At 37.9% G+C, this 14,058-nt stretch overlaps 1 protein-coding gene across 2 annotated transcripts in view; it reads right to left on the reverse strand.

Moving 5' to 3' along the window:
- Window positions 1-14,058, reverse strand: part of igsf21a (immunoglobin superfamily, member 21a) — a 168,799-nt gene that overhangs the window by 24,855 nt on the left and 129,886 nt on the right. For both annotated transcript variants that reach the window (XM_053316191.1, XM_053316192.1), the window contains exon 5: window positions 5,956-6,071. In XM_053316191.1, coding sequence (XP_053172166.1) covers window positions 5,956-6,071 — 116 coding nt within the window. The remainder of the gene's footprint in view (window positions 1-5,955; window positions 6,072-14,058) is intronic.

The following is a 14,058-nucleotide window of genomic DNA, read 5'->3' on the forward strand; positions in this document are numbered from 1 at the left end:
AGAAGAAAAACATACCTCAAGAGTGGAGAAACACTAAACCCTTAACATTATTGGCTGTGCATATATGTGTGTTTTTTTTTAAATGATTTATATATATATATATATATATATATATAATATTTGAGGAACTGATTAAATGATCGTAATAAGTCAACGTAAGGAACATTATAAACATTCAGCATACAAGAGCAATGTTGGATGAACTTCAACACTTGCAACTGTCTACACTAAGCTAAAATGAAGTGTTTGACATTATAATGGATGCTAGAAGGACGCAAAAGGATGTTGCATAGCAACAGTGAATATTTTTTTCTTCAAGGAGGACCAAAGCAAATGTATCAAGACAAACAAAAAGCTCATGTCCCTGTTGAGCATAAAAGAATATGTTGCATTAAATGTTGTATAAAAGCATTTTTCCCGCTTTTTATACGTTGACCTACGACACTTATGCTTTTAGTGTCATTACAACAAGTGCTAAAATATGACTGCACAGTATGTTTGGTTTCTCTGCCTTACAGGTGTAGAGTTCTGTCCTTTAAGTTCAGATAGAGATGAAGAAGTTAGTCTAAAGCACTTGTTAGGGATATCTGTCTGTCTCTCTCTCTCTGTCTCTCTCTCTCTGTCTCTGTCTCTGTCTCTGTCTCTGTCTCTCTCTCTCTCTCTCTCTCTCTCTCTCTCTCTCTCTCTCTCTCTCTCTCTCTCTCTCTCTCTCTCTCTCTCTCTCTCTCTCTCTCTCTCTCTCTCTCTCTCTCTCTCTCTCTCTCTCTCTCTCTCACACACAAACACACACACACACACACACATAGCGATGTTGGCTCATTACTTTTAGCCTTTGTTAAAAACCCTGTTTATCTGTATCTATTTTTGAAAATTAAAACACAACAGGTACAAATAAACAGAAATAATCAATTATGTGGAAATCAGATTATAAAAATAACACATGCAGCGCAAACACTCCATGGCTTCACCGTTTGTTTTGTTTTAATTACTTGAAGGGATTCTGGCTGATCTGCAGTTTAATCAGCTGCTCTTGTCTTTCCTACCCATTTTCTCTTCACTCTCTATTAACAGCAGCCATATTCTAAGCAGTGCTTGCCATGAGAAGATGGTTGGCTGGGTTTTCTAGCAGCATAGAACTTATTTTTTCAACGCCGGGAAACATAAAATGTTGGTAAAATTTAAATGGCCTAAACCTTAAAAAATGTGTTACAGCGTTCATCTGATATTTCCTTGTGATCCTCATTTTGATGAAGACTGGAGACAGATACTGTACAAGAAATGGTCAGTTTACCTTTAGTATATATACACACATACAAAAGGTAAACTGACCATTGACTTGTACTTGTAACACTTCTAATGCTTCTGATCTAATATGTTCCTTTGTATTGTTGGATATTGTTGGCCAGCTTTAGACCAGACATTACCATTAATCCATGCATATTTCCAACGTTGTCATATTTGTATTATTTTTATTTTTTTATATGTGTGCTTGTTTGCAAACGTGCTTTCCTCAGGCTACCCCTTGAGGAGTGAATAGCAGTATTCTGAGTTGAATAAAGATGTAAAGCACACAATATTTTATCCTACATATATGTATAAACTGGATACCAGACAGTTATATAACAATATTTACTGCATTAATATAGTTAATTAATTTCATTCTGGAAAAAAAAGAAAAAAGAAGGAAAAAAAACTAAGGTTAATTACACTTTTCCATGGTTGGATACACATGTAATTCAGTGTGAGAAATACCACACAATGGTCATATTTAGCAGCAGTTAAATGCTGGCTCAATAATTGCGGCCAATCTCTTTGTAAGTGTTATGAGCCACAATTGAGACCGGGCTTGCAAAGTTTTGACATTGAAAATAGAGCTGACAACAGCTAATTCCGCAACAAGCCCCCAGGCAGCAGCACCGACAAAGACCAAATGAGTTTCATCAAAAAGCAAAAGGAGCCGTTTGAAGTTGCAGTCACATAACTGGGCCAAAGCAGCAACATTCAAGCAAATACTTACAAACCTAATAATGAGGCTTTGTTATGTAGCATGACTGTGGACAACAACATAAATGGAACAAATGGTCACAGTTTAAATGTGATATTTGTGCCTCTTAAAACTGAATGGGGACCATGTAACTGTACTGCCGTGTAGATGCAGGCGTAGACATAACAGGAAAGAATAATTCCACAACAGTGTGTTTTTATGTTGTAATTGTGCTTTTTACAACTCTTTATTGAAGCTGAAATATTATTGTAGTTTTGATACTAATTTAGACGCATTTAACTAGGAAATAAAATTCACAACAGCTCTAAGCTGTGATGACAGTAACCATGTAGACAAACAATCTGTAATAACATCACATTATTTTTATTTTTAAAGACACCTTTTAAACAGGTTTTAATGTATTACAATGATTGCTGCTGTTTTACTGCTCCTCTGCACAATTGTTAGTTGTTGTATGTTTTTTATGTTGTGTAGTGTTGGTGTATGTTTTTAATGTCTTCATGATATGATGTGTATTGTTTTTTTTGGTTTGTTTTAGAGGAAGCCAAAGACAAAATTCTACCATAAGGTGGACAATAAATTCAATTCAATTCATTTCAGTTCAATTCAATTCCATCAAGTTAAATATGAAAGTCATCTCCACTTCCCAAATGACTAAACTTTTTCATGTAATTTAGAAAATCAATATTTTCTACTAATTATGGACCGAAGCGTAAGATCTCAATTGAGACTAAAGAAAAGAGTGCAGCACTGGGGCGCTTGGTGAGGCTGTGGTGGTAAAATATATCCATGAAACCTGTCACAGTTTGTTTTCTGGGTTTTAATTTAGTCCAACGTTGGCAGGCCAAGATACACTCCCCATAGAGCCAATGTAACTTTCCAAGTTGAGTATCTTTCTTACTTCCTTGGATTGTGCTGACTTGACTTCATGTCTTGGATCATTCCTGTGCCAACACTGTGCATGTGTGCTTTCAGGATATAATTAATGTCCATCCAGGCACAATATGCAAGCTGCAGAGGTACATTTCCTGTGCTAGTTTTCAGGCTCACATAATGACTCACTGATATGTTTTTTTTAGCAAATATTTTCAAGATATGAGAGAACAAGTAACATTAATGGCCCTTCACACTCATTGTATGTTTTTGGCTGATTAAACCTCCTCTCAGGACTTTGTGGGTGTGTACATACTGTATAATACTTGAGTAACATCTGACTCTCCTGTTAGATTTGTTTCATTTGCCAGGGAGGAAAACTTATAGCTTCATGATTTAAAAAAAAACAATATATGGAGTTTGGTGACTTTTGCAAACTTCCAGCCTACTGTAGATCCACAGAGCTTCAAACAGAATAAGGAAGAAAACCTGTGTGGGTGTGCAGGACCTTTAAATTCTGCTGATAGTGTTTCTGTTTCTCTGGTGGAATAACTTGGTTCAAAAAGCCACTTTGGAAACAAAATGAGTCAATCCGAAGATGTAGGAGATATATTTTGTTATTTTTAGGATTATGTATTATCTGGAGGCTGCTGGATCACAATTATGAACTGAAAAAAAGTGAAAAATAAAAAGGGTTCACCAATAGAAGGATAATGCACATAGCTAATTGTTTTTAATTAATTCCACATTTCTTTTTATATTACTGCCACTACTGATTCTGCAGCATGTGTTAGCAATCATTTGTGCTTAAGAGCTTTTAATGAGAGGCCAATACAGTAACTCAACATACTTTTTTTTACATTCTTTATCTGCTGTATCTTAAGAAATAGTCACTTTTCTTATGCTGAGAAGCTTATGTATATGATTACATTTGTAACACTTGTTGTGTCTCTTCCACGGAGTTGCTATGCCACATCCTGCATCATTACCCAGACGTTCTTAGCTTGCTATTTTTTCATTGTCCCATTTTTTTTTCACCAAGGCAGTATACCACTAAATCTGCTATACTTTCCTGTGCTTTATGCAGCAAATAATCTTCCCTTTATGATACCTGACCAAACCAATTCTTCATGTTCGTTTGAAGTTCAAACTTTTGTGTCATTTGTGTTTTACCTTGACTTTTTGAGCAGTAAATGTTTTTGAATGTAAGTTAGATTTCTTCTATGAATCAGAAAATGCTAGACTAGAGTATATGAAACAGATTGCTTTTATAGATGACATCACTTGACACAACATTTTTGAGCGATATAGCTACTGGAATGAAATAACCCTTAAACTGTTTGTGCATTTTATAGTGAATATGAAAACCTTTTAGTGTCTCATTTTGATTTTTTTCTGTTCTGCAAACACAATGATGAATGTCACTAAGTAATCTTTCAGTTTTTGTTTTTATCTCAAGTCATCAACTTGAATCATTTGCTTGTTGATTCATTGACAATGCCAATTATCTGCAGTGTGACTTGGCCAATGACAAAGAGATGGCCTGGGCTTACTGACCAGCTGAAACCTTTCAGATCACTTTTCCTCCATTAAGCATTGGGGAAAGGATCCAGCGGTGTTGAGCTTTAATGGCTTAAGACTCCCTGTGAAATAACAACAGGGGAGAACCTCAATCATCACACCATCAACCAGGAAGTACCTGAGAGACGGAAATCAGATTCACCTTGTATTCACCTCTCACTGTGCTCATAATTGCAGGAGATAGGTGTGCTCAGGGTCTGGAGTACATTACCATACACCCATGGACGATGATTAATGACCTAGTGGGAACAAACAGTGAGCGACCGCTCTCAGGCAGCGTCAGTAAGCCGTATGCCACCAAATACAGGAGCAAATGCTTGCAAGACCTTGTCTGTCATTTCAAAAAGTTGAAGGAAAAGTATGTGTGAAAATTGTGTGTGTGCTTGATTGCATGCATATACACACTGACAGGGTACAAATTAAAGGGAAAATCTGAAAAAAAGAGTGGAGAAATATATTAAATGCAGATGCTTCTGTGCACCAGAGCTCACTGAATGGTAAATCTCAACCCAGTTGAACACCTATGGAATATTTTGGAGCATTGTGTAAGACAACACTTTCCACCACCATCCCCTTAAGACCAAATCATTTAATATAAACTTTCATCTTAAAATCTATTTAGTGATGTCTGTGATTGTATCTGACATTATTTGTCCTTTTGTTATGTCTCACTATGTTTGTTATCCCTTCAGTCTGCTGTACTCAGGCCTCTCTTGATCATCTCAATTAGATTATCTGATTAAATAAAGTTTGTATATAAAAATGAGGGAATATTTTGTGGATAAATCGTGTTCATCCCTCAAACAGACTTCACTGAAGGAGCACTGAAGCTGACTCCATATTAAGACACTTCATGTTGTGTTTTTTTTTTCCTTTAATTTGTCACCTATCTGTAGCTCTGTTTCTGGATGCATGTATTAGGGTGTACAGTTATCATTCCCTGTGCAATCATTACTATCTTGTCACTGCAATTAGATTAATTGCCCTGAGTGTGACCATTAATAACATTAATGTGTCTGTTTCCTAAAACTGATCTACTTTTTTAATGACTGCACTGCATGACTGAATTAGTGCGAGTAATCAATCACAGGTCAATCTGTAATGAAGGTAACAGCGGTACTCTGTGGCAGCTACGTTAAATGACTGCAGGAATACACTATCTGTGTATTCATGCCTGGCACAGTCTGTGTGGGGTTTGATGTAAATTCTCTGGATCCACCAGCAAGTAATGCTAAATGGATGTCTGCAGGAGGCACTGAGATCAAGGATTGTGCTGTTGTCATACACCTTTTGAAATCCTATTTGAAGAGCCTTTTTACAGGAATGTTAAAAAAAACATTTATAACTCCTTCTGGTCTGTGTGCTGATATCTAAAAAAAACCTGTCGAGAACATGCAACACAGTGTCTTTTCTTTTGTAAACAACAGGGATATGTGTGCTGTAAAGGCAGGTCCCCAGTGGACAAGCAGCATGGCGTATCTTCAACAGCAACTCACCGATGGGGCTGGCTTCCCTCCCTTTGCCGTGCAGACAAGAGTGAAATTCTGGGCTTGGTATCGACTAAATGGGGCTGGAGTGTTCTCTGCCACCACTGATATGTTGTTTGGAGGTGCTGTGGAGGACAAGAAGAAAGCTTTGTGAAGCAATATCCCAACACGTTTGATAGACACAAAATGCAACCTCACATATTCTTAAACTGTTAGAAAACATTTGCTTTCACTCACTCAGTACAATCCAAGAGTTATTTTGTAAGAAAAGATCATATTTGGGTTACACATGTAGGTGGAGACATCACTGCCAATATTGACAGCATAGTAAGAGCAAGAGAGTGAGAACGGAGAAAGAACAATGTCTTTGTGCACAGATTTTTTTTAAATAAAACTAAAACAAATTTACAGAAGCCTCCTTTTTTTCTTTTAATCTATCTATTTTCAAAAGACAGGAAGGACCTGCTGGGAGAATCTCCTCTTAAAATGCTAACCGAATGGTTGGGACAATATGTTCAAAACTCCCCTGGGCTCATGTGAGTCGGATGAGGCTGATAAGGTAGAAAATCTCATACATATCATATCACTAACCCTCTGTCTGAATCTCTCCAGGGATCTTAGCAAGTATGTCATGGTAGTGTGAAGAGAAAACATGTGAGCGAGAATTCACAGCATTATGGAGGAGCTCGGGGAAGAGAAGCAGGTAATGAATGGAAATCTCCCACATCCACCAGAAAAATCAGCTGTTCAACATGCAGCACTCTAGTCCTTGTATGGTGGTTTAACTATGAATGTGAATATTTTATGGGCCATATTGTGGCTGATTCAGAGAAATATCAACAAGCAAATTTTAACCGACTACACTCCAGCAGATGATGGCCAGCTGCACAAGGACCAGTTGAATTTTGATGAGCACTGCTGAGTATCATGCACTTTTCACAACATTAACTGAAGAGGCTTTAAGATGCAGAGTGTTTCATGTATTCTGTATATCTTCATGTCTTCTCTTTATTAGTCTTTTCATGCACCGCCGTGCGTACACATTGAATAGTCGTCTGCCACATTATTTCTCTTCAGATTCGACAGCGGAATGTTTTAAGAATACTTCAAATGGCCCGAGCTCTAATCAGAATGAGAAGCATTTGTGAAATCTGTCAAGGACTGTGTGAGGTGGGTTAGAAGAATTTCTTCAGAAGTTACAATTTCTGAGTCCACAAGGCACATTTTAAAGGCAGATAAGGTAACAAGAAAGGTCATGTGGGGAGCAGTGCCATTTTCATGTGTCACTTTTATGTGTAAATCTATCAAGTGGTTTTAAACAGACATGCCACAGCAATTAATTGATTAAAAGCAGGTGGGGGTGGGTGGGGATTTAGCTGCTGGCCTGGGTGCCTCTGTGTTTCCACACCTCTTAATTGCTTATTGATGGGATTCATATGGTTGTAAATTAACCTTAGAACACTCAATTAGCTTACTGACAAGCCTGTCTCAACCTGGCATATGATAAGCTGTCAGGGGGTGTCTGTTCCTGACCAATCATGCCCAAGTACTCGGCACAGAAAGCATGTGTCAAGTACTGAAGTGCCTCCGGTATGGTGAAGTTGTACCACTATGCAGAGTATAATATCAGACAATAAAAAAAGGCAATCCAGCTTTATAGATTTATGATATTGATTGTTCTTTTCTATAAAGCAGCACTACACTCTACTTTGTAAACGCTTGCTATTTCCAGTAAATATATTCCTAATGCCATAGTTAATTTTTTTGTCTGCAAAGTGCTTCAAGTGCTGCTACACTACGCAGTTAAAACATATGATTCATTTTTACAATATCTGCAGCTCTAAACACAAAGATATCAGGAGTTTTGCCGCAATCTGCACATAGTTTTAACACATCAAACCACACGCATTTAATTTAGAGAAAGCTAATCTCATGAATCCAATCTTATTAGATTTAAAATAATAACTGTCAAATTGCACATTTCCCCTTGACTGATAAGTATTTATAATCCCCTAACAAGTACTTGTGCAAAGCAGTCGTAACAAGATGCTTTATTTAGTTAGGATAAAATCCCTAACACAACCTTGCAACTGCTGAGATAAATATTTTTGCACTGCGATCAAGATAGTTCAGGAGAGGTGCACATTGATTATGATGCTCAATTGTTTTCTGCCCTGTAGGTGGGTGGGGGGCACCTAATGGTAGTCAAAGTCAAAGACAACAATAAGCCTTGATAAAATATTTGACAAGATAAAACCAAAACTACTGTGCACAGCACACTATTTGCAAACACAACAATCCTGTGTAGGATTAAGGTTGTTGTCTGTGATGATGGAGTCTAAGCCTTTCATACCTCATTTAATTGCAGCTCTCTTTTCGCCCACTTGTTAAAGGTTGAGCTAATTTTTCCCCCCTTGTTTTTTTTGTGCTGCAGTTCTTTGTTTTAAGCTGTCTGCTGAGGTTTTTTTTAATGGGGGTGGCTGCCTCTCAGTTCAATCCTTCACTGAGGCCTGCATACCAATCATTTTAAGGCAACAGATAAATAATTAAATGTCTTTCTTGACAAGGTTACTGTCTACTATGGTGATGCTGATACAGTGCTCATACAAAATAGGGAGAAAAAAAACAACTTATGAATTGGAATAAAAAAGAATACCACAGCCAAGTTTGCTAAACAATATGTATAAGTCTTGGGAAAACATATCAAACACAAAGAAACTTTTAGAAAAAAACATAAGCCATGTCAATATCGTTGACATTCTTCTAGAGGTTTCTTTAAAGACTCAAATGGTTCAAGTGCAGATATAAAAAAATCCAAATCCTCTCCACACTATCTCTCCTTTTTCCTTTACATAATGAAAACTGCACAGCTACACGGTGTACTGCCAAAAGTATTTCTACTCTGTGTGCCTGGCATTCTGATTGTCACACAGGTTTTTCATTTTTCCTCAGAATTGATTGAAATCTTTTGACAGTGCATATTTTTGGTTTGGGTTTAGGTCACAGATTTGGTTCAATTTTGATGATTTTCATATTTTCACATTTCTTAAAGATTTATATCATCCTCTATATGTGAGTCATTTCCACCCACTTCCCACTGGAACTCCTCTATAACATGTTGTAGTAAGGCCTTGACAAGTGAAAACATCCTTAAGGCTGGTAATTAAGGTTTCACCTGACATTAACATGATTAGCTGCTAGCTACATACACTGTACATATACTACTAGCTGTGTTCTATTACGAATACAGTTCCTAAAACGATAAAACAAGACACTGCAAACATGTAAAAATGTGAGGCCTGTGGTCCCATGAGGCCTTCCTACTTGTTCCAATGTTCAGAGCATACATACACACTACAGAATTAAAAGCACAATGTATTTTCTTTTGTCCCTAGTACTGCTGTGCTAGTTGCATCAATAATGATCTCTCCCTCCATCTCACCACCTCCCTCTTGTTCTATGTCCTCAAGCACCATTACTTTGCTATCTTTCCAAAAAAAAAGAAAAAGGAAAAAAAAAAACCTGCAAATGGGATTGGTGAATGTGCAGAACAGGAGCATGTTTAATGCTCCCAAGAGACTGCTTTCCCTGGCCTCATAATTAAGGGATTTAGAGCTCTGGAGACAGCTGGACTCACAAGAAACAATCCTAACGTCACATCTCTGAGGTCTTATTTATAGTGGAGGAAGATGTGTGTGTGTTTGTCTGTGTGTGGGTTTGTGTTTGTGTGTGTGTGTTGTGGGGGGTGGGTGTGCGGGGGTCTTCGCAAAGGGAAGGCAACAAGGTCATCCTTGGCTTACTTTCACTGACAGTAATTCAGTGATACGTGTTTGATGAAGCTGTACTTTTTTTTCTGGGAGCTCAAGTAATCAGTATGAATTTTGAATGGTTTCACCATGCAGGCTAAATGATAGTGATACCTGTGCAAGGTGTACCTTGTGTCCCACCCAGTGCATGCTGGGAGAGGTTGCAGCCACCATGTATCAGAACCGGATTAAAAAGAAAGGGAAATTGATAGGACGACAAAACATTTGGTAAGTTTCAAAGTACTGCATCAATCTTACAAATGATATTGTTTACTTTCAAATAGCATTAGACATCTACAGGTGAAAGCCAGCATACCAAAGCAGCGGCTAATCTTTCTTCCAAAATTAAACTAGAAGTCAATTTACATTGCAATCACAAAAGGAACATTAGTGCAATCATTTAGCCTAGGTTTTCAATTTCAGACAACTCACGATTGCCTGCTTTTTTCTTTGTTTACTGCATATTAGCTTTTATGCACGACTTGTGCTTCAGTCACCAACTATCCTGTGTGGATGCATGCCATTCACCCACAAAAGAACATTGGTTGTGAATGCTCCACTGCAGAGATTTCCTTTTAATAAAGCCTTAAAACACTAATTTCCATCCGCATTTATAAGGATGGTAATTTATTTGGATTTAGTGGATTTAGTTTTACAATTAAAAAGGCCCAATTAGATTTTGACTCCTCTGAAGCAGGTACAGCGAATACAGCAAAAGCCATTCTCTGTCTTATCCCTGTTTTTCAAGATGTGCAGTTGTATATTTCAAACTGCATTGAAAGAGGGCCTAGAGGTGACATATCATCAATATGCAAAACAATTTGGTGTCTGAATATAAGAGGTTCTTTAGAGTTGAAATTGGAAATAATAGCACGGATAGAAAGAGACACAAGTGGACCCCAAAGAACATCTAAAAAATATTTCCCTCAGCTTATTACCACAATGACAATATCATACTGTGTCTCTGATACGCCGATCTGTAACAAAAGCCAGAGAGAGAATACAGATGGAGGAAGGCGAGAGGCTGCCATACACCATGTGTTAAGGTGATGTTGCTCATTTTGCAACATTCTGTCTTCTGCCTCTACAGTGGCAGGGAGAAGCATGTTTTTATTGACCCTATAGAGAAACCTTTCTTGAACGTTCCTTCACAAAGGAGTCAAAGTTCAGGGTCTGCTCCACAGAAGCATCCCTGGAGCTGCCAATGGTACAATTACTTGCACAGAGCAGATGCTAATGCTAAGTGACAAAGGAACTTGAACCTGTTTACTCCAGTTCATTCAAACTATACTTGCCAGCCACTTCATCTTGTTTCACCATGTCTATCTTGACCCTAACCTTTGAAGCCATTGTCCTTCTATGTTTTGTGTTTTATACATTGTGCAACTTTTTTTTTATTATTCCACCAATGTCATCAAAAAAATCCATTTAAATTTATTTTAGTGTTCCATTAAGTGTTTACATAAGGGTATTGGACACAACTTGCATAAGCACATTCTTCAAAAGGAAGGCTACATATTCAGCTTCTCCTAAATGTGATCCGTAATTGGTCCCAAACACAAAAGATTGAACATGAAGAGTGGAAATAGAAATACCCATGCCATTTTACTGCAAATTAAGCAATTGGAAATTCAAAATGTCAGTTTAATTGACTCTTTCGCCTAATATCCATCCCAGTGGAGTCTTAAAAGGAAGGTAATTGGTTCATTCCTGAGCCAGTCCTATGATCTCAACTTTACATGTAGGTTTGAGGATGTGACTCTAGCATTCAAAAATCAAAAGGAAATTTTACACTGCCAGCTCTTGGCATAGCACACAGAAAAATACCCCACTGCTGTGTCAAAGACTGTTCCTAGCAGAGAGGTAAAGAGGTAAAGTATCTGTAAATCCCTGTTTCCATAAAGACATGAACTTCAATACACATACATGTGAAACGAGACTTATTTCTTATGATGTTGAGAAACACACATGCAATCCAGATTGTGTTAAGCTGAGTGAAACATAAAACATTGCCAAAGTGCTTATATCCTGTATTTTGAGAAGTCACACAGTTGGATGGGCTGTGATTGCAACAGTGGGGAGATAGAAAGCAGCCTGAAAAACAATCAAAGTAAAGTCCTCTTGAGAGAGAAAAAAAAGACATGTTGAAATGAGCGCTGGCATAAGTCCCCAATACCTAAGTCTGCTCTCTTTGAAAGCCTTTATTCCCCAGCGCGAGCAGCACCATGAGATAAAAGACACTGAAATGCTTTTTAATCACTTTTCCATTGTGCTTTTAACATTTGCATTTACACCCCACCCTGTTAATTTGCATGGGTTATTACCGTGCTGTCAGCTCATATCGCATCCTCCCGCCCCAGCGAACCAGCTAGCGGTGGCTGGTTGCGAAGAGAGGGAGACTCTGGTGGCTGTCAGGAAGAGGAAGGGGATGACACACAGAGACAAAAGCTTGTGTCACATTGAACAAGTTCCCCAGTTCCGAAGCCCATTAATCATACCGATGTTGTTGAAAATTCAGTGAGCACATAAACTACATGCCCGTGTACTTTGATTTCCCTGTGTGTTTAAGTGTGGAAGAAATGCATTTGTCTGTTCTTGTCTTTGGAAACATATGGTTTCATTGATGCATTACTGAGCAATGACAGCTGTCTAGTGAGTGGCACACTCTCAAGTAGACACAATATGATGGTCTTCCTATGAGATATGCACCACCCACATACGCTCTCTCAGTAATATACAACACTATTCAGAGCTGTCCAAATAAAAACATCTTACAGGTTCATAAGGCTCATTGTTAAATAGAAGGAAAGATAGACACAATAAAATCATTCACCATCTAAAGAGAATGATTTGGGAGCTTAGGCACAATTGTGTATTATTTTGTTCTCTGTTCCCATATGATAGGAAATACAATATGTCAAGGCTGTATATGGCTTTCCTCAGTCTCTCCCCAGGCTTCCACTCTCTGCGGGTAAACCAGGCTTGGACTTACAGCTTTGTGCTTATAATGAGGACAAGGGGGACAGAAGAGAGGATTTTGCCAGCACAGTTTGAAGGCTCGGTTGAGACAGGACAAAAGGCAAAGCCTTTTTTTTTTGTCTCCCAAATAGCAGACAGTGGCAGATGGGACTTACCCTGTACCCAGAACAGCATCAATTATGCTGTGACTGGCACCCTCATCCCTAAAGTCCATTTTTTTCTTAAGGGCAGGGGTTTAGGTTTGGCAATCTGTTACAATTTGGCCCCTTTACCTCTAGCCTTCCCTACTCGTCCCTCTTTGGCAGCCTGGTAATTCACAAGGCATTGACATGGATGCACCTTTAAGGTCCCCTGTGGCGACAAATGTCTTGATCAGTGTGACTGTGAGGTCTGGTTGTGATGTTTTTTTTTCCCTTTCTATTTTATGACACCTAATTTAAAGACCAAGGAGGTAAAATGAGGCTGTAAAGTTATATGAGGCCACAGAGAGTCACTTGAGGTAGTGAAGTATCCATCATTCAATTCTCAATTCTGGCCCCAGACCATATGAACAATCCCCTAAGAAGTCTTTGAGAAAATCTACATCAAATGCCTGCAGCCAGATGGCCACCAGCTCCACAAATGTCGATATAGTATACACAGCATTCAGGGACAGGGAGGAGAATTCATATTTCAAGCTGACATGCAAGGGTTGTTGATGGGCCAGTTATGACCAAGACAAATGGGTGACCATGCATCAGGGGTTTCTGTTTATAAAATGGGCAAAAAAATACAACAGAATGACTTTCATTACCTTGATGCTGTTACGTTTTCTGTTTGCTTTTTCTTTTTGGCAAAATAACTGTTCCTTTGTTATTATTACCTCATATATTTTGCAAAATGTTAAAGCCTCTTGTTTGCTGTTTGATGGAAGTGCATTTCAGATCATTTTTTAGTGAATAAATCTGCTATCATTCTGACAACAACAAATTCCCCAGATATTTTATTCATTTGAGACATTACTTATCACTGAGGTAACACATCTACATTTATCTTATTTACATTTTATATCTTCACTATTTTCATTCTTACCTCTTATTGTTGATATTAAGCCTTTTTTCTGTGTTTGAAAGTAAATTGAGTGATTATTATACAGGTATAATTAACTTGAATATAGAGCTGAACGTTTAATACAGCAGGGTTGATAACTATATTGATAACTATAAAACTAGTAGTACACACTGGTAATTATATAAATATAAAATCTCCATCATTCAAAGTGCCACTACTTTGTATGAATACTGTGTTTCGTTATATTGCAGGCAATGATAAATGTTATCCTTCAAAT

The sequence above is a fragment of the Scomber japonicus genome, chromosome 3, assembly GCF_027409825.1.
Source record: "Scomber japonicus isolate fScoJap1 chromosome 3, fScoJap1.pri, whole genome shotgun sequence".
Taxonomy (NCBI): domain Eukaryota; kingdom Metazoa; phylum Chordata; class Actinopteri; order Scombriformes; family Scombridae; genus Scomber; species Scomber japonicus.